General features: G+C 33.6%; 1 protein-coding gene across 5 annotated transcripts in view; it reads right to left on the bottom strand.

Annotated features, from left to right (window-relative positions):
* The window catches only part of LOC118277796 (inverted formin-2), a 104,632-nt gene that overhangs the window by 52,833 nt on the left and 28,083 nt on the right, over nucleotides 1-23,716 (bottom strand). Inside the window, exon 1 of one of the 5 annotated variants that reach the window (XM_050700085.1) lies at nucleotides 16,384-16,535. The exons of 2 other annotated variants lie outside the window; for them this stretch is intronic. In XM_050700085.1, coding sequence (XP_050556042.1) covers nucleotides 16,384-16,427 — 44 coding nt within the window. In that variant the 5' untranslated portion in view covers nucleotides 16,428-16,535. Of the gene's footprint in view, nucleotides 1-4,697; nucleotides 5,075-16,383; nucleotides 16,536-23,716 lie in introns of those variants that run through there. 2 more of the 5 variants (XM_035596729.2, XM_035596734.2) reach the window with 2 other exon arrangements.

Raw genomic sequence — 23,716 nt, 5'->3', positions numbered from 1 at the left:
ATAAAAAAGTTATAATATATTTTAAACATCCTTAAACAAATACAATTTTCCTGTCCCAATTACTACACTAATACATACTCTTGATTCCAAAAAAAAAACCTAACAATTTCTCATTACAGGTCAAGTTCGTTGCGGTTAAAACGATTGAGAGGGTGACGTAACGTGTTTAATTACATGTGACAGTAATTAAATGGAATCGTAGTTTATTTGTAACCGTTAGTGTTTGCCCCAGGCTCCAAACATGGTTCAAGTTCATTGTGATTAATTATCTTGTTGTACCAAAGGTTAGCTGGAATTATTTCCGTGCGTTTGACAATGGTTTTGTATGACATAACATTGTATATTTTTTATAAATTTTGTGAGTATATGTAGGATTAGAATACTTAATTTTTTCGCCTCTATGTCTTATTTTCAATAAAATTCCATGGTCATAGTAGGTAGGACGTGTACATCCGATGTATAGTATATATGCCAAAAATTATATTTTATTTTGCAGCAATTTGGTAGAGTTTAGAAACTAAAGCTTTTATTTGCATCCGGAATAGGATCAATGACATGTTACACTTAATTGTTATAAAATTTAACCATACTGACTGCATGGTTGGCGAGGTGGCAGGGCAATTGGTTACCGCGCAACGTATAGCGGGTTCGATTCCCGCACGAAGCAACTTTTTGTGTGATCTACAAATTGTTGTTTCGGGTCTGGATGTCATGTGTATGTGAACTTGTATGTTTGTAAACACACTCACGATACAGAAGAAAATCCTAGTGTGGGGCAACGTTAAAAAAAGTAGTAGCTCATTATGCTATTGCTTCAATAATACAGTATGATGTGATACAGGGGGTTTGTGAAAGCTACCAGTTGTCTTATGACCCGTTGGCCTAAGACCTAGTGTTTGTTCACGTGCCTAGAGAAACTCTGCCGTTGACATGTGAAGCCTTCCGTGTGTATGAGTTGAAGAACTCTTCATATTTGTAGACTTATTAGGGTTATTGTATAATTGTTTACAGTAATTAGTAGAAGTAAATAATTTACGCAGATGTGAAATGTCTTCTAAGTCATTTCTCCTTTAACTGTCGTATCTATCTCTGTAACTAAGGTCATCAAAATCAGTTAAGCTGTTTAGGCATATAAGCGTAACACATAAACTTCCTTTTTACGTTATGATGAAGTTCTGTTCATAATTGTTTTTCTTTATGTTTGTTCTGTTTATAATATAAGTACTGAAAGTCTAGGTCTTGTGTGTATTAGTTTTTATTGCTTATTGTAACGAATAGCAGTTAAGAGGAAATTAAAAACATTCTACTGTAGGTACTTTTTAAACTAAGCTTGCAATATCAACTCTTTAATATTTACAAAATACATATTTTTAACTTCGTCACTTATGAAGATCTGTCTGTCAAAGTATTTTGCCAAACATATTGACAGACAAGACAAAATCGAGAGTTTCGATTGTGACAGATCACTTGAAGTGTTGGTCAAGTAATGTGAGTAGTGTCAGATATATTGTGGCGATGTGGAAACTATATTGTTGCAATGTTTTTACTGTGGATTGCTATATGTTTACTTTTCTGTTGGAAATTTTGGGCGATTTTGACATGTTGTGTTTTGACGCTTATACTAATATGTATCTACTTTATACTACTCTAAATTATTAAAAATACTGTTGTCGAATTTTAACTTTAATGTAGAATAATAAGGTTTCTAATGTATTAAGAATGTTTCCGTAAAGATGAATAAACATACATATATATGGCCCTTATTTTAAATGCTAGTTTCGATTAAGTCAATGTAAACAGTTCAATATAACTTATAAATTGAGTACCTTTTTCTCTTGTTAAACATCATAAGTCTAACAGTTTTATTCATACCTAAGTGTACACATTCATTAAGCAATAGAAATCATTCATTTAAACATACATTATGACTCACAACTCACAGCAATTAATACAAGTGGTTTACAAAATAGAAATCTCACACTCAACCGAGCAGCTGCAAAATTCTGCAACATTATCCTTTTAAGTAAATTCAAGTTATAACTTGAATGTTAAACTTAACATACGCCTACACACACTCGACTTACTATGGATATACCTATCAATATAAAAATAACAAATTAAAAGACTCCTTGAGACCACTTTAGTTTGTATTGAAAAGATTTCAAACGTCAGTCGAACAAAAACTTATATACTTTCACTATTAGTTACTGTTGTAGTGTGACATTAGGCCCACTACAACATCCACTCCTGCGCACCGTGAGAATTTTGTGAGTATCTGTGGTCGTCACTGAGTAGTTAGCGAATGGAGAGATGTCATTAATTTTATCATCGTGATATTTTTTGGTTAAGGCTCATGTGCTAAGTCTTCAGCATTTGTAAAGAGGTGACAAGCCCTTAAGATATAAAAAATATGAGCTTACATTGACAAGATTTCGGCATTTGTAAATCTGAATCTATTTGAGTGACAGTAACAAATACCTCAGAATAAAATATGGTAAACGTGTCTTGATTCCACAACAAATCTGCTTTAGCATACTGTTATCTCCAGCTGATCACTCCATTCATAACTCATCGATGGTGTTAAACAATATTTAGTAATATAATGTAATTATGTAAACGGTATTGCGAGTAAAACGAATCGTTTGAGAAAACTTGCCGATTTGATACGCTTGCGCCCGCGTCTCGACTCCGTCTGTATTGTTTCACATGAATATATTAGTGTATGGCACATTTTTGTTGGTTTTCGGCCTTTGAAAGCGAACTTTAGTAGTTTTTTCTAGCACGTGTATTTGTCATTACATTATAATATAGTCAAGTATAAGTACCTACTCTTGTTTCCATTAGACTGGAGTTTTGTAATCCATTGATTGAAATGCACACTTTCAATATTGATAATAATTATCTAGGTACTACTCTCCTATGATAAGAAACTATAATTATATGGCCTTGCTGGACATACTCATTGTTTAACATATTATAATTTATATACTTCACGCTTTTTAATATCTAAAGAAGTAGATACACGTGAACATCAAATATGCATTGCAACTCTCATTTTCTATGAAAATTTCAATGTTGACAATTGTGAGGCCTTAATACAATTTTGTTTTACGTTTAACGAGATGATTCGGTAAACTAGAATGCATTCGGTACCGGTGCTCTGATTGGTTAGTTCATTGGAGCCGGCCAATCAAAGTACCGAACACGGTCTCGGCTTCTAAAGCCATTCTAAAGTGCTGAATAAATATTCAACTCTTCAACCCACCATAGCACAAAAACTATAACCTTGCCATATACATACAGCCTTGGCTATCCATAATAGACCAAACCAAACATTCCCCACTCCGTGGCCTTGAATAACTTTCCCATTGCCTAATACTACCCCCTTATACGTCACATAAAGGCATTCCCACACTGACAGCTGATTATACGAACCATATAGAGATAGATACCATTGATATAGAGTTGGTATAAAAAAGTAGTTCGTATAAATGGTCAAATTGTAGGGTTTACAGATGATAGGCTATAATTATGTATGAGGTTTAATGTGAGAAGAATGGCGCTATGTTACTGTGTGTTGTAATGTCTATTCATTCATAGTTTTGATTGATAGTAGAGTTGATAGATTGGGTGTTAAGTTTTTATTTGGATAGGTGCTGATAAAAATATCTGAAGTTGTTTTAGAATATATTTTGAGAGCATGTAAGATCATGTAAAAAAAGTCTTTACTTTAGAAAGTTAAGCCTAGTTTATATACCTTATTTTCGACCCTATCAGTTATAGTTTAAGTTACATTTTCAAATGCATTTCACAAGCTTAGTCGTAAACAAAACCTTTCCATCAATACTTAAGGTAAGTAAAGTAGGCGTCACTCGCCATTATATTGACAAGGAAATGCATACACTGGTCCCAGTGACACAAACACAAATACATATTTTGCAATATCTTTAGTCTATAGCTTATTATTCGCTTCGCCATTTACTGTAGCGACATCCTAACAAACTATTGTTTAAATAAAGTATGCACATATTTTAAAACATGTAAACTGTACATCCATTTAATGTAGACCTCTATTCTATAATATTTTGCTAAGAATCCTTTTAGGAAGAGGTGTCAAGTTATGCTGGTTGAATAGCCAGTATATCTTGGTCTCTCGTAGTCAACTGTTTGGTTGGGTTATGAGGTTAAGTTATATTGGTTGCGTGTGTTAATTATGTAATGATGTTTTCAAGTTGTTTATATACAAGTCACGATGCTCACGACTGGAAATCTTCCTGACATGTAAGTTCTATTGATATTGTTTATGGGAATAAAGGTTTTCTTGAGAATTTATTTGCAGCACTAGGAAATTGCGACATAGGAAAATTTTAGCATTAATATTATTATAAGGAATTCTAGATTTTCCTGAAATACCTTAGAAAACAGAATAAAACGTTTTTCAGCATTTTTTCATAACGTTATCTACAATTTCACGTTTCGAATATTGTCGAATTTTATTGACGTACTTGTGAAACGGTAAACACTGATAAAACAATAAGTCATCGATAATTACTCAGAAATACCTACTTTTTATTAGTCAGAAGCAGCAATACTTTATGTATGGTTTATAGTTAATAGTGATCTCCAAAAGCTATGTTAAAAACTTCTAAACTAAATAGAATGCTGTAAAAATCCCACCACCTAGTTTATACAGTTACCGTGTCCATTCTTTCAATGTCATGATCCGCCCCACCCAACTAGATCCTTCAGAACTAGTGGTACTAGGCGTAGTACTCTCACTAAACTCACAACACATCTTGATAAACTGTCACTTTTCTTTTCTTCCTTTTTTTATAATTGCAACACATCGATAACTAACTCAAACTCATTAGTCGAAAAACGAACACACTGGCCACAAAAATTTAAATAAAATAAATTAACGAATAAAAAAAATTGACAACCGATTCTATTTTTAAATTCACGTCACTTCTTCACTTTATACCGCGAAAGATCACACAAAATGGCGTCCAATTATTTTTTTAAATGTCTTTTTTTATTGTTAACTAGGCTTCTTTTGTAATCGCGGTACGATCGTGAACTGATAATTATGAAAAGTAATCATGTAGGATACTAAATTAACTGGTATCAGTTGTGACGTGTGACTGATAAGGCGTTGATAAGAAACGACCTTCTCAGGCATGTTTATGATAATAATCTGTGGTGGGTTTTTTAACTTTTTAATCCTCTAACTCGTCCATAAGTCATGCACATGTGTAATGTAGTAATTAATCCATTTACGTAAGCTAAATCTATTTTTGTAAGCAATTAGTTGTAGATTATTTTGATATACACCATTGAGTATTATGAACACAAAAATAAATTACTCGTGATTTTCTTTGTTTCTTGAAATCGTATCGTTATTTCGTAGGGTACGATTCTGTGTTTTCCTGTTTTCGATTTCATTTTTGTATTACATAGCTTAGTTCCTACATCTTTTGATAATAAAAATCTGTCTTCAAATGATTGCACCATTTTCAAACTTCCATTTTCTTTTCACAAACTCAGTTTCGTATATAGGTATTACATAACATTGCAATACTTTTCAGACAGCACATGAACTTCATGCAATGTATTTTGCTGTGCCATAATCTATCAATTATGTAGTATTCGAATTTGTAAACGCAAATCAAGGCGGAAGCGCTAATGATAATTTACGATAAAATTCTAAAAATACTTTGTTACAACTTTGAAATCTATTCTGCAATCAACAACATACTTTTTAAATTATCATAAGAATTACAATAACTACTGCCCTTAGTCTTTGTCCATCACCTTGACTGGCCAACCACATATTACTATCGTACAAAGCTAATACAATATCTATTCATTTTGCAAAGCCTCATCACAATCAGCTCAATACTTCTACTGCTCGTAAACACTAGATAACCGCATTATAAAGTCCACGACACACGGGTTTATCAATGAAAGGGATTACTAAAGAATGTTGTTTTTAGTAGGATAGTAGCAATTTATCATGGGAGTAGTCACTTTAATCCTATGCTTAAATAATAATTAAAGCTACGTGATTAACGTAACCTGTCTTATCGTCTATCGGTTGTAAGTAAAGTTAAACTATGGAATATCTACATTATTATGATATTACATTATCGGCACGAACACGACCGAAGTGATACCACGGCCTCACCAAAAACCGACGTGAAACAACGCTTGCGTTGTATTTCGTTGTGTGAGTGAGGTTACCGGAAGCTCAATTCCTACCTTCCCAATCTTCCCAATCCCCGATTCCCCAACAACCCTTAAATTCCTAACCCTCAAAATGCTGGCAACGTACTTGTAACGCCTCTGGTGTTCCAGGTGTCCAAGCGCAGCGACGATTGCTTACCAACAGGTGATCCTAGTTTACCGGCGTGTTCCATAAAAAAAATTTAATAAATGATAAGTACTAGAATACTACCTACTACTACTAAGAATGCCTACATTAATTACACAATTAGTCTTAAAACCAAAAAAACAAAATGGCGACCTTGTCAGTAAACACAGACAACCTTTCAATAGATAAGAAATAAAAAATCCCCGATGTACAAGTAACGAAATGTGATTAACCGACTTCTTTTCTTGTTTGTTTTTTTACACATCTGAATCTAGGATTATGACTGATATTGTACATACTTAATACATAACTAATTATATTCACGTGTTAGATACTCCATAATTTCGAATCAGGAAGACGAAACATTTCCTTCGAAAGAGTAAAACATACAGACGGATTCTACATTCTACTAATACCATATTTTTAATAGCCTCTGCCAGATGCATATTCCGCGTTCCCGTGGGATAAAAATCCTATCACCTAAGTCCGATCAACCCCAACACCCTGTTTGTATACCAAATTTCATCAAAATCCGTTCAGTACAGTACACTGAAACCAGTGTGATTAATGGACAAAGATTCACACAAAAAACTTTAACATTTGTAATATTAGTGTGATGACGTATGCATATGTAAATACTCAAGACATGCTTGTTCTTGGCTTTAGTGACTCTTCAATCATAGCCATTAACTGTTTCATCTCTGCCTACCCCCAAGAGAGACAGCCATGAGGTTATATATGTATGTACTCGTATGTATATTTCATTTTACTAAAACATGAAAATCACGCATTTGTAGAATATAAAAGGATCTAAAACTACTATCAACACGTTTCAACATATAATTGGATAATCGAAATATAATTCGCTTTGTTTATAGGTTGGTAACGCGACGTACGAAAGTTCCGTCTTGTTCGAAGATAAGTCCGTACATTGGCGTACGTGAGAAAAACGCAATGAGCAATAAATTGTGAATCAAATCTTATCGATAAGGCGATAAAGTTTATAATAATAGAACTGTCGTGTAAGTCTGACTCAGTTTGTATTGAGTTTCTTTTCGTTTTGTTTTTCAGTGTATTGGAAAATAATGGAGTCCAAAGTTCGTGAGGACATTTTTTATTATGTATATGTGGCGTTTTAGACCAAATGGTGCAATATCTAATGTAGTATGTACAGATGTTTATTGTAAGTTTTCGTTTCATAATATATCGAATATAAGGAAGCCATAGCGTATGATGGTCATTTAGGTTCGGGTAAAATAGATCGGATAAACATTTATTAGGTCCCCATTGCCAGTTTCCGTATGAAATTGATATACTAAGAGATTTTCAAATCAAAAATTCCACCAGGAGGGAACAAAGAGAGAAAGAGCTGCTCTGAAAAGAGAATAGGTGTTGATGAATTTTTTAGAACCTAATAAAATTTTACCCTAACTAGTAATGGAAGGAGTCGCTCCTTTCTCAACGATATTTTAAAATAATTTCAACAACAATAACATTATGAACAAAGTCCAATGAATTTCTTTTTCATGACGTATTTCGTGTCCTTGACTATCTATTTGAAAAATTCCTACGTGATCAATCACACATCAATACAATTAATTAATTTGCATACGATTGCGTCAGATTTCATAGATTTCGCTTTGATTGTAGATATGTATAATTGGATGACAGACATTCGGGCACCACTAGATAAGGTGCTTCAACACCGGTGCTGTAATAATTTCACTGTAAAATGTAAATATGATTACGATACAGTTCTTTTGTTTTTCGTAGGATAAACTTCAGGAATAAGAGATTCTGTTTAATCAATGGTTTAGTATTCAGAAAACTCAGACTGAAATTACTGTGTTTGTTGAGTTGAGTAAGACTTTGCGCCATTTGACACAGGATTTTCTCGTCGAAAACTTTAGGCGGATTATAAATAAAACTCAAACTAATTCTGATATAAGTGAATGCAGGGCTGGTGCGGTGACTGGGCAACCGGCTGCCGCGCAACGTGAAGCGGGTTCTATTCCCGCACTTTGTGTGATCCGTAAATTGTTGTTTCGGGTATCATGTGTAAGGGAACTTGTGTGTTTGTAAATGCATTCACGATACGAGAAAATTCTAGTGTAAAATTCATCACTTTTCACCTGTCCATTCAATATAACATACATGTAACGATATAATTGGTTTATACTAAAAAGATAACGATAAAACCAGAAAAACAAAACTTTCGTCGAAACCGAATGATCTCAGCCACTACTCACGTTACCTTATCTGTCGGCAAAAACAATAACTTGTGAGACATTCACCTCACTACGCCTAATACGTTTAATAAATATTATTATTTAAACCATACTGTATTTAGGTTCATCTTAAAAGTTCCTATAATCAGCACTTAATCATAGCTATGGGTACAATAGTGCCACTATGGTCCATATACCAATATAGTTAGTCGGTCACCACGCATCGCGGGTTCAACGCCCCGCGCATGCGTTATGCGAAGATGAGACAGCGCGAGCCCAATTCGCGTGTTTGTCCTTTTAACAAACCTTGGCCTAATATGCTTTAGTTTTTATTGCTTCTTGCGAAAATCTACGTGATTTGAACATAGTTTTTGGTCCGTTAAACGTTAGTTAAAATTGTAATTAGGTAACTATGTACGTAATTACTTATTTTAATATTCAAACTGTTATAAATAATCGCAATATTAATTACATTTTGAATACATTTACTCAAATTAATGTTTCTACACCTACATGCGCAGACGCAGCCATGAGTGCGACTAGCATTAACCAACCCTGTTGCACGCATTGCATTGTGCCTAATCTATAGTCTGGGATCTAGATGTGATCGCATGATGCATCACATTAGCAACGATTATCAAGCAAATGCACATTACTTACTACCACTTTATAGCCACACTCTGTATAAAGACTTTGAGATTTATCTGAGTACGTGATGCATACAGGATGCTATAAAAATAGTTCAGCATTTTTTACGTTTCTCTTAAACAAATACAAAGACAAAATCTTTTAAGATTTTTATATCCATTTTCGCCAACCACCCCTAAATAATTTCTTATTAAGAGTCATTTAGCTGAAGAGAGCACCTAAACTCACCTCTTAACAAAATTCTTTTACACCATAGGTGTCAATAATCTGTTAGTAAAAAAGAAACTGTCACTAAAAATAACGTAGCTTAGCTTAGCTGGTCCTTAAAGAGACTTTGGTGCAAATGAGCATTTAATTTCACACAAAAAATTAAAACAAAATATAATAATAATATACCTAGGTATGATAGTATCATTGTCAATTCATCCAGCATAACTATTTAGTATCAAAACACATATCAAACTAACTAGTCTAAACAGGGCACAATCCACTAGACTACACCGGACGTAACACTCAAATTATACTAAACAGCCAAAATAAAAAACAAATATGGCGCTGTCTCGACACCGTATTACAAATTTAAAACCGTATAAATTAACATCAAGTCGGACCGCCAATCCTATCATTCCACACACGTGTAATAAACCCACATTATCCCTATAAAATCATGACAAGATTATTAACGAACCATTTGACTAGTTCAAAATACTTGCCACTCGGATTACGAGTCAGTACAATTCGTCTTACAATATGATAGTCGTTACTCATACGAGTTACTCGACTAAAATTAGAATGTGAACGGAGCATGGGGTAGATGCGACACTTGTTTGAAATATTTTCACGATTACTTCATTTTGTATTCTGTGTTGATTCTTTATCTGTCGTGGGTATCGATGGCTATTGATAAATGTAATGTCGATATTATTATGTCTGGCTTGTGTTATTTTGAGGATAACGCACTGTTGTAACTTAATATGTAGGTAAGTATATAAACTGAAATAAAAAAAACTAACTTTAAGCGAAAACAATAATCATCTTCAGAGTCGCAAGGTAAGGTGCCCAAAATACTGGCAGCATTGCCACGTTCAATGGCAATTGTGGTTACCTGAAGTGTCAAACTGCCTCTTTACAATATATTTCTAAAGGAGATGTGCACTTGGACCCCACTGCCCTAAAGTTTCAACCATTATAACTACACAAGGTACATTACAAAAGTTTTGTGGTCCGATAGTGAAATTAATTACACAATAATGTTACAGACAATTTGCCACTAGTTAAAATTACATCCTGTACTGCTACATTTTTTAATATCCTTTACAAGTCTTAAGGGAAATGAAAAGCTAAAAATAGAAATAATGATCCGTAATGATAAAGAGCTTGCATCATTAATAACTAGGTAAGTTAGTACAATTACAAAAAAAAAAACAAACAAGTATGACACAGTTTCCTACTAATCTTGATTGCTCACTAAATTGACACATATGCGAAACATTTGGCATGTTTATGTAGATATGTACAATGGTGGTCACATGCGCCTGACCACCACTAAGTTAATGTTTAATTGCACTTGATGAGATCTGCTCTCTAATTTTGCCCCATGACCTTGAATTGACAAATGAAGCGGGGTGGTGGACAGTGTCTGCCAATGCAGGTAGCTGAACATCATCAAACGCACTAGCACCACCGATAAAAAGATTACACATGTTGGGTCTCTACGCTGCGACGTTATCGCTTTTATATTTGATGAGAGATTTATGGTGTATGGCTTAATGTTATTGCTGGGTTTAGGCAATAAAAAATTAAAATGATCAAGCTTATCTGTCCTCCACTGTACTTCGCACTTTGGTAAGATAATGCAATATTGCATCTGTGTAATGTAAACTGCCTTTTACAAACTTTAATGTTGTATAAATTTTAGCAACCTATGAATCATTATTTTCTATCCATTAAGTCTTACAACGATTTGGCTAAATATCTTTGAATAACTTTTGCCTACTCATATTTATTTTCTCCATTTTATCACTTTTCACTAAAATCTCTAAGCCTACATCAATAAACCGACCAATTAGAGCACCGTACGCGATAACGTTTCGATCTCGTTAAACGTAAAATAAACTCGTACTAAGCCCTCTGAAAGCTTCAAAAATGTTTTTTACATAATTAAATTGAAAGAATTGTCGCATCTACAAACATAATTGATCTACACAACAATAGTCATGCGAGTAAAGCGAGGAGGGAGTGCACCACGGCACACAGCGAGAGGAATGCATGAGTCAAATTGATTAAGCATGCGTTCAAAGTGGCCTTAATTCTTGAACCGAGCTGTTTTGCGACATTTTGTTTTTAAAAAACATTATGCCTTAAAATTATGATCGTCGTCGGTCAAAATCAAATTATTACTACTTTTTTTTTATTTTGTCATAAAGGTTGCAATACTAAAATAAAACGGAGTTAAGTTTAGGACTGGAAGCATTACGCATCTGCCTACGCCCTCGGGAATAAAAGGTGAGACAATATAGATACCTATTTAGTTTGTTGTTGACATAGTAAACAAAAAAAACCCAGGTACTTACATGTCACTTTTAAACACTGAATATTGATGCATGGATTTTGATTAATGTCGGTAATCCTACCGATAAACCTGGATTATTGAAAAATAATGCATTTCTTTACTTTCGATATGATACCTGACTAAATAAAATAAGTTATTATATTTACTAAACTTTGACCCGTAAACGTCACTATGGGTGTGCCAAATTTCTTCAAAATTGTTCAGCTGTTTACGCGTATATAACTAAACTAATAATATACTTCTGTATAAACTTCCATTTAAAACATAAGTAGAATTCTAATGAAAATACTAACTGGCGAAATTAAAAACATATCCTAATGCAAAATATCTGAATCGATCTAGGTTTTAGACATAACTATCACCTACAACTTATGTCAAAAATCATGTTTATATTATTTATAACTTTCGTGAGACATAATAATATGTATTACTCACTCAACTATTTGCTGAGGACCTCACTTAGCTTCAAGCCATTTTAAAGGCTCATGTTCATGAGCAGCATTTCGCGACACAAGACGTAGCGACGATCACGCTGAAACTCGAGTTCCTCGTCAAATAGTTACATGAGTAAACCGAAAAACAAAAGTAATTTATATAAAAAAAACATTAGAGAAACAACTAAGATTAAGTTGACGCAATGCAGATCATATTGGGAGCTGTTGATGACGTTGATAATGATTGGTCATCCAGTCATCCAGGATATAAAATGCATGCTATCATGTATCATGGAACTGCCTGGCTACCTTCACCCATTTATCGTGATAACTAACTGATAACATCTACAAATAATCTCAATGACGCCAATAAAGATGCAATGTAATTATACGTATCGAGTATCGATTAATTCGATAGTGTTGCATCGACATAAATGTTGTTTCAAATTGTGTAATCGATTTGATTGACCTTCAAATCGATAAAGGTGTGGTCTATCACGAGTGTGGCTGGAGATAGTGAATAGTTTAGCTATTTAGGGTAAGTAGAGTAGGTGGAATTTTATATGTTTTGTTTCGACAACTAATATAACACCTAACCTAGGTAAAGTAAAACAGATTTATTTTAAATCACCCCCTATAATAAGAACGTGTTAAATATCTGATATAAAATGAGTGTATGCGCACCTCTACTCCTTTAGGGTTAAAAGGCTTTCTGTACTTTTTTAATATAAAGACATTGCCCCACACTAGGATTTTCTCCTGTATTGTGAGTGCATTTATAAACATACAATGTCACGTACATTTCACACCCAGACCCAGAACGAAAATTTGTGGATCACAAAAAGAGTTGCTCCTTGCGCGAATCAAACCGGCTACACGTTGCGTTGCGCGGCAACCAGTTGCATCCCGCAAACCGTGCTGTCAAGTAGTAAAGGTAATTAGGTAGGAATGTGTGTATTACGTCTTTTTTAAGGGGGAAAATCATCCAATGACTTCTCTCGCCATAGGCGAGGCAAGAGGGAGTGTCAGACTCTTACTGACTAAAAACCACCCCGTTCCTACTCCTGCTTTTCGAGCCGGCGCCTCGGTAAACCCAGTCCGCAGCACCGGATGTGTATTACAGCTTGGATTTTATTTATGTTTTTAGTAATACCAGTGTTTTGTTTTGAATTATGACCGGATTAAGGTGATAAGAGTCCTATCTTTCTACCAGATATCTTTCAAGTTTCACTCGATGGACTTTAGGCAAACTGGTTAAAAGTGGATTTATTATAAAAACATTTATAATTATGTAACCCACACGTTAGGGGAATACCACAAGGGAAATTATTTGTTTACGCGATTCTAATCTAAAAAAATTAAGGATTATGAAAGTGAAATCCAAATGATTATCCACTACTTACTTAAAAATGGTGAAATTAAATTTCGAAATTAGGTACCAATCAATCAATTTTGAAAGCGCCTACTTTATTTTGAAAATGTTTTGAATTAGTCACCATACATATGTGTCTTTAAGTAAAAAATTTAAAAACCTAACTAATATTATAAATGAATAGATTATGGTCTGTAATAACACTCATAGAATAACGCAAGTAGCTTCACTAGAGGACTGACTGACAGACAGATATTTTTAATATTATTATATTTGATTTGATATTCAAAAGTGCCTTATTTGAAATAAATACTTTTGACTAAGGCTACTTTTTATCCCACGGAAACGCATGTGAACCCGCTGGCAGAAGCTAGTATCTAATAAATTGAACAAACAAATAGTCAAAATGTCCCACCAACTAATATCGGACACAAACGTTTGTGTGACTGGGCCATCGATGCATTTACGAGGCTCTCAGTTATTTATAGACCGATCTCATGCGGACGAGGAAGCTGTAGATATCCACATATATATGAATATTTACATAATTTGAACATTCCTATCTATAGTCGGCGACAAAACGATGCCAAACTTTGTATTAATTAGGTACAATATAGGTTACTGTGCATTGTTACGTCAGTAAGATAACTATGCACATTTCTATGTATTATTATTATTGTATGTATTATAAGAGAAGATTCAGAGATACTGCTTCGTCGCAAACGTAATTGTCGAGCAAAGACGTAAAGGGTTCGATTCCCGAGTCAGGCAACGAATAAGTAGCTTGCATAAGCATTTAATACATGTATAAGCGAAATTAAACCTAAAATCTATTGTATTGTTAGTGTAGGTGCACCTCGCACGGGATAAGGTTTAGATTGTTTAAATATTATTTATGTTTACTATCTACGATGATTCTAATAGTTAAGGAAACCAGATCGACCCACAAATCGGTCTTAGTACCCAACTCAAAGCAATCAACGAAATACTCGTTGTCCCAGAAAAAGCTTTTATAGAGAAAAACAAAAGAAAGTTGTCACATAAATGGCTTGTAATGTTATAATTAGAAGATATTTGAAACCTTTATATTTGGATGTAAGAGTCCATTCAAGTGGGTGGAGGTATAGCAGCGAATTGTTTACTGTTTTTATATTACTATGTAAAACTACAGTTGTTGGGCTGATTAACCTTTTTGGTTGTAAATCATTATCTATGTATGGTTATGGTCTAATTTGGTAATTTCTAGAAACAAATGATACTTCGAACTGACTTGATGTTTTCTTTTTCATTGTTTAGCCAAAATTACTGAATTTATCTGTTATGATTTCAAACGTACACAATATCTTAAACTAAGAAACCAATTCATCAACCTTCCGTCTGTGCCCGCGTGTGTGCAAAATCTTTTAATTCTCATGAAAATATTATCGAGGGAAAATATACTATACCTACAAAGTATCTACAGCTTTACATACATACCTATTTGAAACATAACAGCTACAAAATCAGTTAAGTAAAAAAAACACCATAAACCAAATAAATTAACCAAAATCCGGCAAAAACAACCAAAAACCGCCACCACACCGGAATAACCAAACCCGTCCTAGTTACATAACCTATATTATATTTACGTTATATTTTTCAGCCACAGCGGATGTTGGTACTTGATACAAATAGCGCCCAGTGGCCACTGACCAGTGACCCGGGCTGAATGTCATTCACCTTGTGATACAACTGGGTCAGTTTTCGCGACTGATGACATACGATTTGTACCTACTGAGATATATGCGAAAGATTATGGTTTAATCGGTATCTATTTCTTAGAAGATGTGTGTGATGAAACGGTGCTTTATTTTTTTAGGGAGTCTTTATTGGTGACTGGTAGTCACCCAACCCACTTGCCAAGTGTGGTGAATGGCGATAATGGCAAAGAAGAAGGCTCTGTAAAGAAGGGACATGCTCCATTAGTAGACTGTCACAGCCTCTTGATGATGTAGGTAGTGTACCAACGAACGAACTACCTCGCGGTTTACCGGGGCTCCGGCTCGAAGAACAGGAGAAAGAACGAGGTGGTTTTTAGCCTATCTGACACTCTTTTGCGTCATTCAAGACAGAAGAAGTCATTGGATGATTTTACCCCTCAAAAAAAGAGAGTGATATCTAATCTAAACTAGATGCAAATTTGAAATTATTTAAGGTCTTATATTTTATGTGATTTGAACATAGCTTCATTTAATAAAAGAAAATTATCGCGCAACATATCATCTATACTGAAATGAGATTCAGAGAAAGCGAAATTTCAAAAACTTTTACTTTCATTATTATTTCAAAATACATAAGTGTTAGATTATATTATTAGCACTATTTAGTCAAAAAGTGACTGAAACCAAGCTACTGGCATTTGTCAGTCAATATATGAAATGGTCACGAGGTGCTAAGGCCAAATATTTTAGTGAGTATAGTGAATATACATCAAGTAGAGTCAGAAACAAAAAAAAATCCGCAAAATAATATCCAATTATAATAAAATCCAAAAAAAATATGCAGCAATAATTTTCAGATACGTAAACAGATTCTTAAACATTAAGTTTTAATTCAGTAAAATTATTTAATACTCAAAACTAAATAACAATTTAAACGTTCTAGATTACGAATATTATTCAAAGCCAAAATCTAAATACCTATTAACCAACACAAACAAACACTAAGCAGGATTAGTCGAATAATAATGAAAAAATAAATAAACAAATCCTTACCTTTACCTTTCTCCCGAGCAAAACACTTGAGCGACGAAAAAGAAAAACATTTTAAAAATATAACAAAAAAAAAAAACAAAATCCACTTCAAAAATATGTAACCAAGTTTATGAATCACTGCACAATGTACATCTTCACTTGTCCACTCAGTTTAACCGACTGCACACAATTAGGTTATGTTAGTTCTACAATTACGACATATTTACCTGTCTCGCAAGCAGAGAGAGTAATAAATGCCAATGTCAAATATATAAGCACTTAGTTCTAGCTCTAAAGTGACGCTAAGTAACAAGTATGTGAGAAAATGGAAGGTCGTTTTAAACCCACCTGAAGAAATTGGCACATATTATGTTTTGGTAATTAAAACTACAAAGGTGTGCCCCTGATACGTAATCCTCCTGTTTTGTTTGATAACCTCTGTCATTTTTGCCCGCAATGTCAAGCTGTGTTGACATTTGACAGAGCTATCATTGTTTGCAGGCAATAAATCAATGTTGTTTTAAACTTTGACTTTTATCGATTTGGTAATCGATTTTGCGAATATTTTCTTTCGTTGTTTAGTTGAAAAATTGGTTTAGATTAATTATTAATGAACATTTTGGTGCGTCTAATGTTTGGATGATTATGTTGATACTAATCTTTATTACCTATAATATTATAATCAAACTATCTCTCTGTCCATTCCTTCAATATGTAAACAAGTATAAAGGATAAGAGCATCAAAATTTCCTCAGCTATCTTTATTTAAACCAAACGTTATGAGAATTTAAAATACATACATAACCTCATGCCTGTCTCTTATGTGGGTTGGCAGAGACTAAGGATCGCCAATTGTTACGATTCTTACACATTTCTCTCGCTTTATCAACAGTCATCAGTTCTCAGTCTTTTCTTCATGCATTCTCGTCGATTAAGGATACTTTTAATTTGGCCCTCTCTAAATGTCCATCTAGGGCGCCCTCTACCGAAGGCTCCATTCTTATCCACCTTGTAAATTTCTTTCGTCAAGAATTTAAAATAATTCAAAATAAATTTGGCGTTTTCAGGAACTAAACCCACAAACTAAAACTTAAGAGCCTACATTAAAACAACAGCAAGCACACAACAAAATAAATTCCAACAGCATTATAAATGTCTGATGTTAACTAAATTAATAATCAAATCAAACAATATCATTACAATAATGAGTTCAGGCCTACTGAGGTTGGCCTCCACTTCACTCACTTATTTTATTAGTTGTATGAATGAGTGATTGAGCTATAAAATGATCGATGGCGATTGAACAATCGATTGATTGCCGAGAGCAATCGAGTCACTCACAATTACATTAATGTACTGATACGTACAAGTTTATTGATTTTGTTATTTGTTTTAATGTTATATGTATTATTGAAATTAATTTGAATGATTGTAAATGAACGGTATTACATACAAATAATCATCTGAATTAACTAACAATCACGGTTTACACACGTAGTATTAATGGAAGAAAGCTCTACTAGTTGTCCATTGGTATATAATCATTATAATCGTCCGTATATTGGGCTCAGATTCTCTGCCACAGTCACATTAGACACAGTTCAAAAACTCTGTTTAATTCAGTTTTGTTTTTAATTTAGAGGAGATTAATATTACAGCGTCAGAATTTCAGCAGGCAAAGTTCCTATTAACAAAGTATTCCACCCCTTAAGATAATTGAAGAAGTTACACAAATAAAGAAAGTTTATGGAAAAAAAAACTAACTCCTCCTGAACTTTTAGGAAAAACAACACATAAAACAACAACACTAAGACCTACAATCCTCATTTCTTTCCTAATTACTTACTTTTTGAAATACATATAAGTAGAATTTTAGAACAAAATTCACCCACACCGCACATCATTCCTTAACTTCTAATAGACCATAAAAGTAATCCATACATGGTGACCATAGCCTAGTCTGCCTGTAACAATATGACATGTTCAACTTACATGTCAACATGTTCTATTGTCATTTTACCATGTTCAACATCCATATTAACATGTTACCCGATCTTATCATTTAAATCGTGATGTTTGAGTCCGTTTTCACCAAAATTGGGTAATTAGGCATTACTTAGCTTGTAGGTCTTATGGCCTTATTCAACTTGTTTCTAGTCCGGCTAGATTTGAAACGTTTTGAGAGTTAGATATTACTATATTTCTTCTTTTAAACCATCCTCTCCATTCCTTTTTTAAACTTTTTATGGCATTCATAATATTAAGAAATAAATATCGACTCGAGTCGGACCGAATTGTTATAACTTTTAATCAAAAAATACTATATTAAAAAATCAAGTTATATTAAAGTTCCCATTATTATAGTTAGTAGATACTTATTGTAATATTTTGTCCGTTCTGTAACCAAACTTTATACCCTGTGGTAAAAAACTGGGACAACCTGTAATTAGCCTTACTTTACAGTAAAATTTCATTTGTGATATTTTATTGTATCGCTGTGGGTTCTCCAATAAAAATAAAATATGATAAATATTTAAGCACATTAGTCTAGCTACTTAGGATTACTTAACGTCTTTCTAAAGTAATAAAATTATTGACAATAGAAAAAAACGTAAGAAAAACACACAAGCAAAACAAACATTGCATAAAACATCCAGACACATTCAATTGGCTAGCTACCGCCGCAGGAACCTTGAAATAACAAAATAAAGTAAAAAATCGCGATACAGCTTCGTAGCTAATTGGCCAGTAGTCAGTACCAGCTTCAATGTCCGGCTTGTTTAAAGTATTATCCAATTGTACCCTAAGTGTCCCATAAATCTCAATGACACTGATGGGCCATAGCTGGCCCTTTCTCATAGGTCCGTTGCCATGGGAACCGGACAAATAGAATAAATACCCATCGAAAGAGACCAAGTTTCATTTTGTTGGTGCTTCTTAAAGGAAGCGTGTGATGCAATTTTTCTCTTTCCATTGTTTTCTATGGTAAAGTTATGCGCATACGATTAAAGGATTTCGTAATATTTAGTGTCTCATTATTCAAAAGAAATCTGTCTACAAAGATAACGGTAGTTTACAGTAGATTGTGTACCGGCACTTATATCAATTATGTTTATACAGCCAACAATGTAAACAAAATGTAAAAAGAACAAAAAATAGTTCCGAATACCGGCGCAGGCGACAGGTGCCGAGCGCCCCCGACCACCGCCGAAGGTGCACGAAGGTGGCCGAGCGGTTTGTTTTTATTTTTTTACTTCCCGATATAACGCGCGCCGCTCATTCAGGGATCGTGACACTTGCACTCACGCGCAGTTTTTTGTATTCTTTTGAATGTTTCCGCTAATACGTTTGTCGGCAAATAGGCGGGGAATTTATGAATGTACTCTTATTGCGATGCGTTCGGTATTTTCGAATAACTCAGTAACGTGTTTAGACTTTTTACGTCTGAGCTACTTGCATGAACTGTATTTTACGGATATATAATTATAATGAAGGATTTTACTCTTTAATTGTTTGACGCACTAATAGATATTTCTTTTTTATATTATTATATTTGCTTTGTCGTTCAAATGTGCTTTCCTGGTCTATTTGAAATAAATAATTATGACTTTGACTTTGACACAACTGCTAAGTATGAACTCTTAGGTTTAATTTCGGGACAAGAATATTTAAAACATATTTTTCTCAAGGAGTTTGTAATGGCATAATGTATGAAATAATGAAAATAGTCCCGAAAAGATAAGTGACGTAATGTTGAGTTATTTCGTAACGTGTGAGAATTTCTTTATATTACGTTTTATTTCAGCAATGGTATGCAATGGTATGCAACACAGTTTCATCAAGTGTCGACTAATTAACTCATACGAGTATTGAGTCATCTGAAATATTTTAGTTTCTAAATAAAGAATTGTTTAAAAACTTTCAGCCGAACAGGAAATACCAGTGACGCTTGCTGACTTTGTTTCAGTACGGCATAGGTGCGTGCCTACCTACTTGTGTATTTAATTTTACAAATATTTTGAAAAAAGCTGAACAAACTTCATGAAAACTGGCTAAGGAATTGAGTTACTTCTGTATAAATTAATGTTATGAAATAGGTCAGTAATAAAATAATTATGTGGAACTGCATTATAAGATTACTATTCATTCATATACTAGCTTTTGCCAGCGGCTTCACCTGCGGTCCCGTGGGATATAAAGTGTCCTATGTGTTATTTCAGACCATAATCTACCCCTGTTCCAAGTTTCATCCCGATCCCTACACCCATTTTGACGTGATGGAGTAACAGACACACAAAAACTCTTTTTAACATGATTGAGTAACAAGTACCCACAAATTCACCACCATTCGCATTTATAATATGAGTAAGATTGCACCAATAAATTACAATTTATTCATTTTTCATTTATTTATAATAGCTAAGTTTCACCTGGTAAAAATCATAATACATAGGTACGGTACGGTACCTAAATACATTTACCTATACTTTACTCAGTGAGATACAATAACTGTTATTGTAATCGTTTTTGGGGTTCCGTAGCCAAATGGCAAAAAACGGAACCCGTATAGATTCATCATGTCTGTCTGTCTGTCCGTCCGTATATCACAGCCATTTATTTCCCAAACTGTTGGACCTACATAGTTGAAACTTTGTAGGTTGATGTATTTCGGTAACCGCTACATATTCGAATTTTTAAAAAAATTAATAAATTTAAAAATTAAAGGAGGGCACTCCATACATGGAACTAACTCAAAATAATTTTTTTTTCAGCTTACATATCCGTGATGGGTGTCTATGGATAGGTCTTTAAAAAAGATATTAAGGTTCCTAAAACCACTTTTCGTTAAAATCAATTGTTTGAAAGATAGACGCTTCCAAAGTGGAAAAATGAGTGTCCTCTCCCCTCTTTAACTTTAAAATAAGAGAGTGAGAAAGCAAAAAATATATATATTTTGTAGATTTCAATGGAAACGCGATGAAAATTGGTTTGAACGAGATATCATTGTCAGTTTTTAAGAAATAATACATTTTTAAAAAACGCAAATATAACTTTGTCGTTCATACAAACACTATGTAAAACCAAGTTATTTTATAACTTTTATATTATGTCATCTACTTGCTGTTACGGAACCCAAATTCATGGGCGAGCCCGACTCGCACTTGGCCGGTTACAAGTGAGATACAATAACTGTTGTAATCGTTTTTGAGTTTATCGCGTTTATTCAAACAGACTGACAAGACAGTGGCAGGAACTTTTATAATTTGAAAGGATTTCTTGAAGAACTGATTAAAAAGTAATTTAGGTCATAAATTATAGTACCGTGTTTGAAGTTCAGCACGAACACCTAGTGTCTGCCTGTGCCAGGCAATCGGAAAGTGGTTAGCTTAATAGGGGGTAGTCAATCTAGTGACTAGTTTGTAGTCAGGCGATTCTTCTATTCCAATGTTGAGTTTATGACCTTGGGTATTTTGATAAATGACATCATCAAAAGGCCTATCATTATTTAACATGATGGATAAAAGTGGTAAAATAAATGAAGAAAGAAAAGTTAAATCGAAATAAACTTGCTACAATACAATAGACAGACTCCATATTTATTGTGATAAATTTTTGAAAATCAGTACATATTTAGGTACGCAGTAAGTAATATAATGCTCCCGACCTGAGAATCAAACCTAGAATAGCTTTGTTTAAAAATTGCACTTCTAAACACTCTTAGTCAGCTTTTATTACTCTTTATAAAAAACTTAACAACGTATGTAGATTAAATAAGTATCTCTTCTCATTCATACCACAGCCGTCATCGCCTTGGGCAGTAAAATAACTAATTTCAATCATTTATAACATTGTAAACAGCCACTGTTTTAAATTACACACAATAATGTATTATTAAATGAACATTAATTTGTCTTACATTGAAAAATATCCAGTTTAAATTGAAATAATGTAGTAATTTACTTAAGTACTGCAATTCGTTGCAATCAAGGAAATATGGTGGCAAACAGAGTAATATTAAATTTGTTATTGTGTAAATAACTTTATCTTGAGGTTTCAACCACGTGTAGCTACTGTGTACGAAAAAAACTCTAGAATTATTCTTGTCTTTTACAGATTTTATCAACTAAATAACAATTAACTATAGGAATTTGTTATGCGGACAAAGCAAAGTTTTTGATACAATCCTTAATGCAATCGGGCAAATTGTTATTTAGTTTTTTCTATAGTATAATAGTAATAGTAACCGAAATAGTGTGACTTCTCCTTTTTGGAGTGTTCTCTCCTATACGTCTTTGGAAAATACCAGTTGTGAAATATTGATGACTCACGTCCACCCATCCTATTCTAGTGCGTGACTACATCAAGTAAAGCAGTAAGTAAGTATACACTAAAGAAATAAACTTCGTTTAACTATAAGTTCCATAGTTTTACGACGACTGGAAGTTGCACGGATTATGTAGGGGACAGAGACTAATCTAGAGTAAATAAACACTAGGTTATTCGTTTGTTCGCTCATTGACTTTTTCACAATCTTGAACATTTTAAACTGCAATCGTCTAAATTGTGACAAATCATTCTTATGTAGTACAAGTTCATAGTCTAGCAGTAGACTATCAGAAGCTTTTGGCAACCCAAGGTCTGTGGACTAAGATTTATTTTTTATGGGGTTCTAGTCAAAAACTTTTTTTTAAATATTAATAACAATGAATGTTTTTATCCAAAATGTTGCAATGTCTGTAAAAGGCCGTTAAGTCTTAAGCACTATAACAATTCTATGACAATCATATTATGTACGCCTAGTTGTAATAAACGCTTTGATTTTGACTTTGACTTAGACCAATCTAAAGATTTAGATAAAGTATGATCTGTTAATAGGAATTTTCAATCGTTATTATTATGGAGCTTATTTCAAACATTCTGTATCTAGTATGCAAGACGAATGTGTAGATAGGTCATTAAAACTAACCCTATCTCTCTGATTCACGTTATACTCCATGTCACAGGTTAGTAAAACAGTTAGATCTTTTGTGCGAACATTAGCACATGTGTAATGAGCTGACTAACCGTTAACTAGTCCTTGGCAGTTAACTGCAGGTTCAAAATAACAGTTTAGTTAACTTTACTAGCTTAGAGCTTTTGTAATTTTATTTTGTTTTCTGTAAAACTTAAGGTTTATGCGGGAACATAGAATTTAAACAAATAATAATTGATAAATCGCCCTCATCTAGTTATTTAAGAGATTGACGTGTAAAAGAGTTACATTGTGACCTATTTGCAAAATAAATATCATTTATCATTTAAGTAGAGTTTTTGTTCACGTCACGTCATACATATATTATTTTATAGTTACTGCTTTTAC

Source organism: Spodoptera frugiperda, chromosome 18, assembly GCF_023101765.2.
Source record: "Spodoptera frugiperda isolate SF20-4 chromosome 18, AGI-APGP_CSIRO_Sfru_2.0, whole genome shotgun sequence".
NCBI classification, from domain to species: Eukaryota; Metazoa; Arthropoda; class Insecta; order Lepidoptera; family Noctuidae; genus Spodoptera; species Spodoptera frugiperda.
The sequence above is the reverse complement of the archived record's forward strand: the minus strand, read 5'-3'. Positions and strand labels throughout refer to the sequence as shown.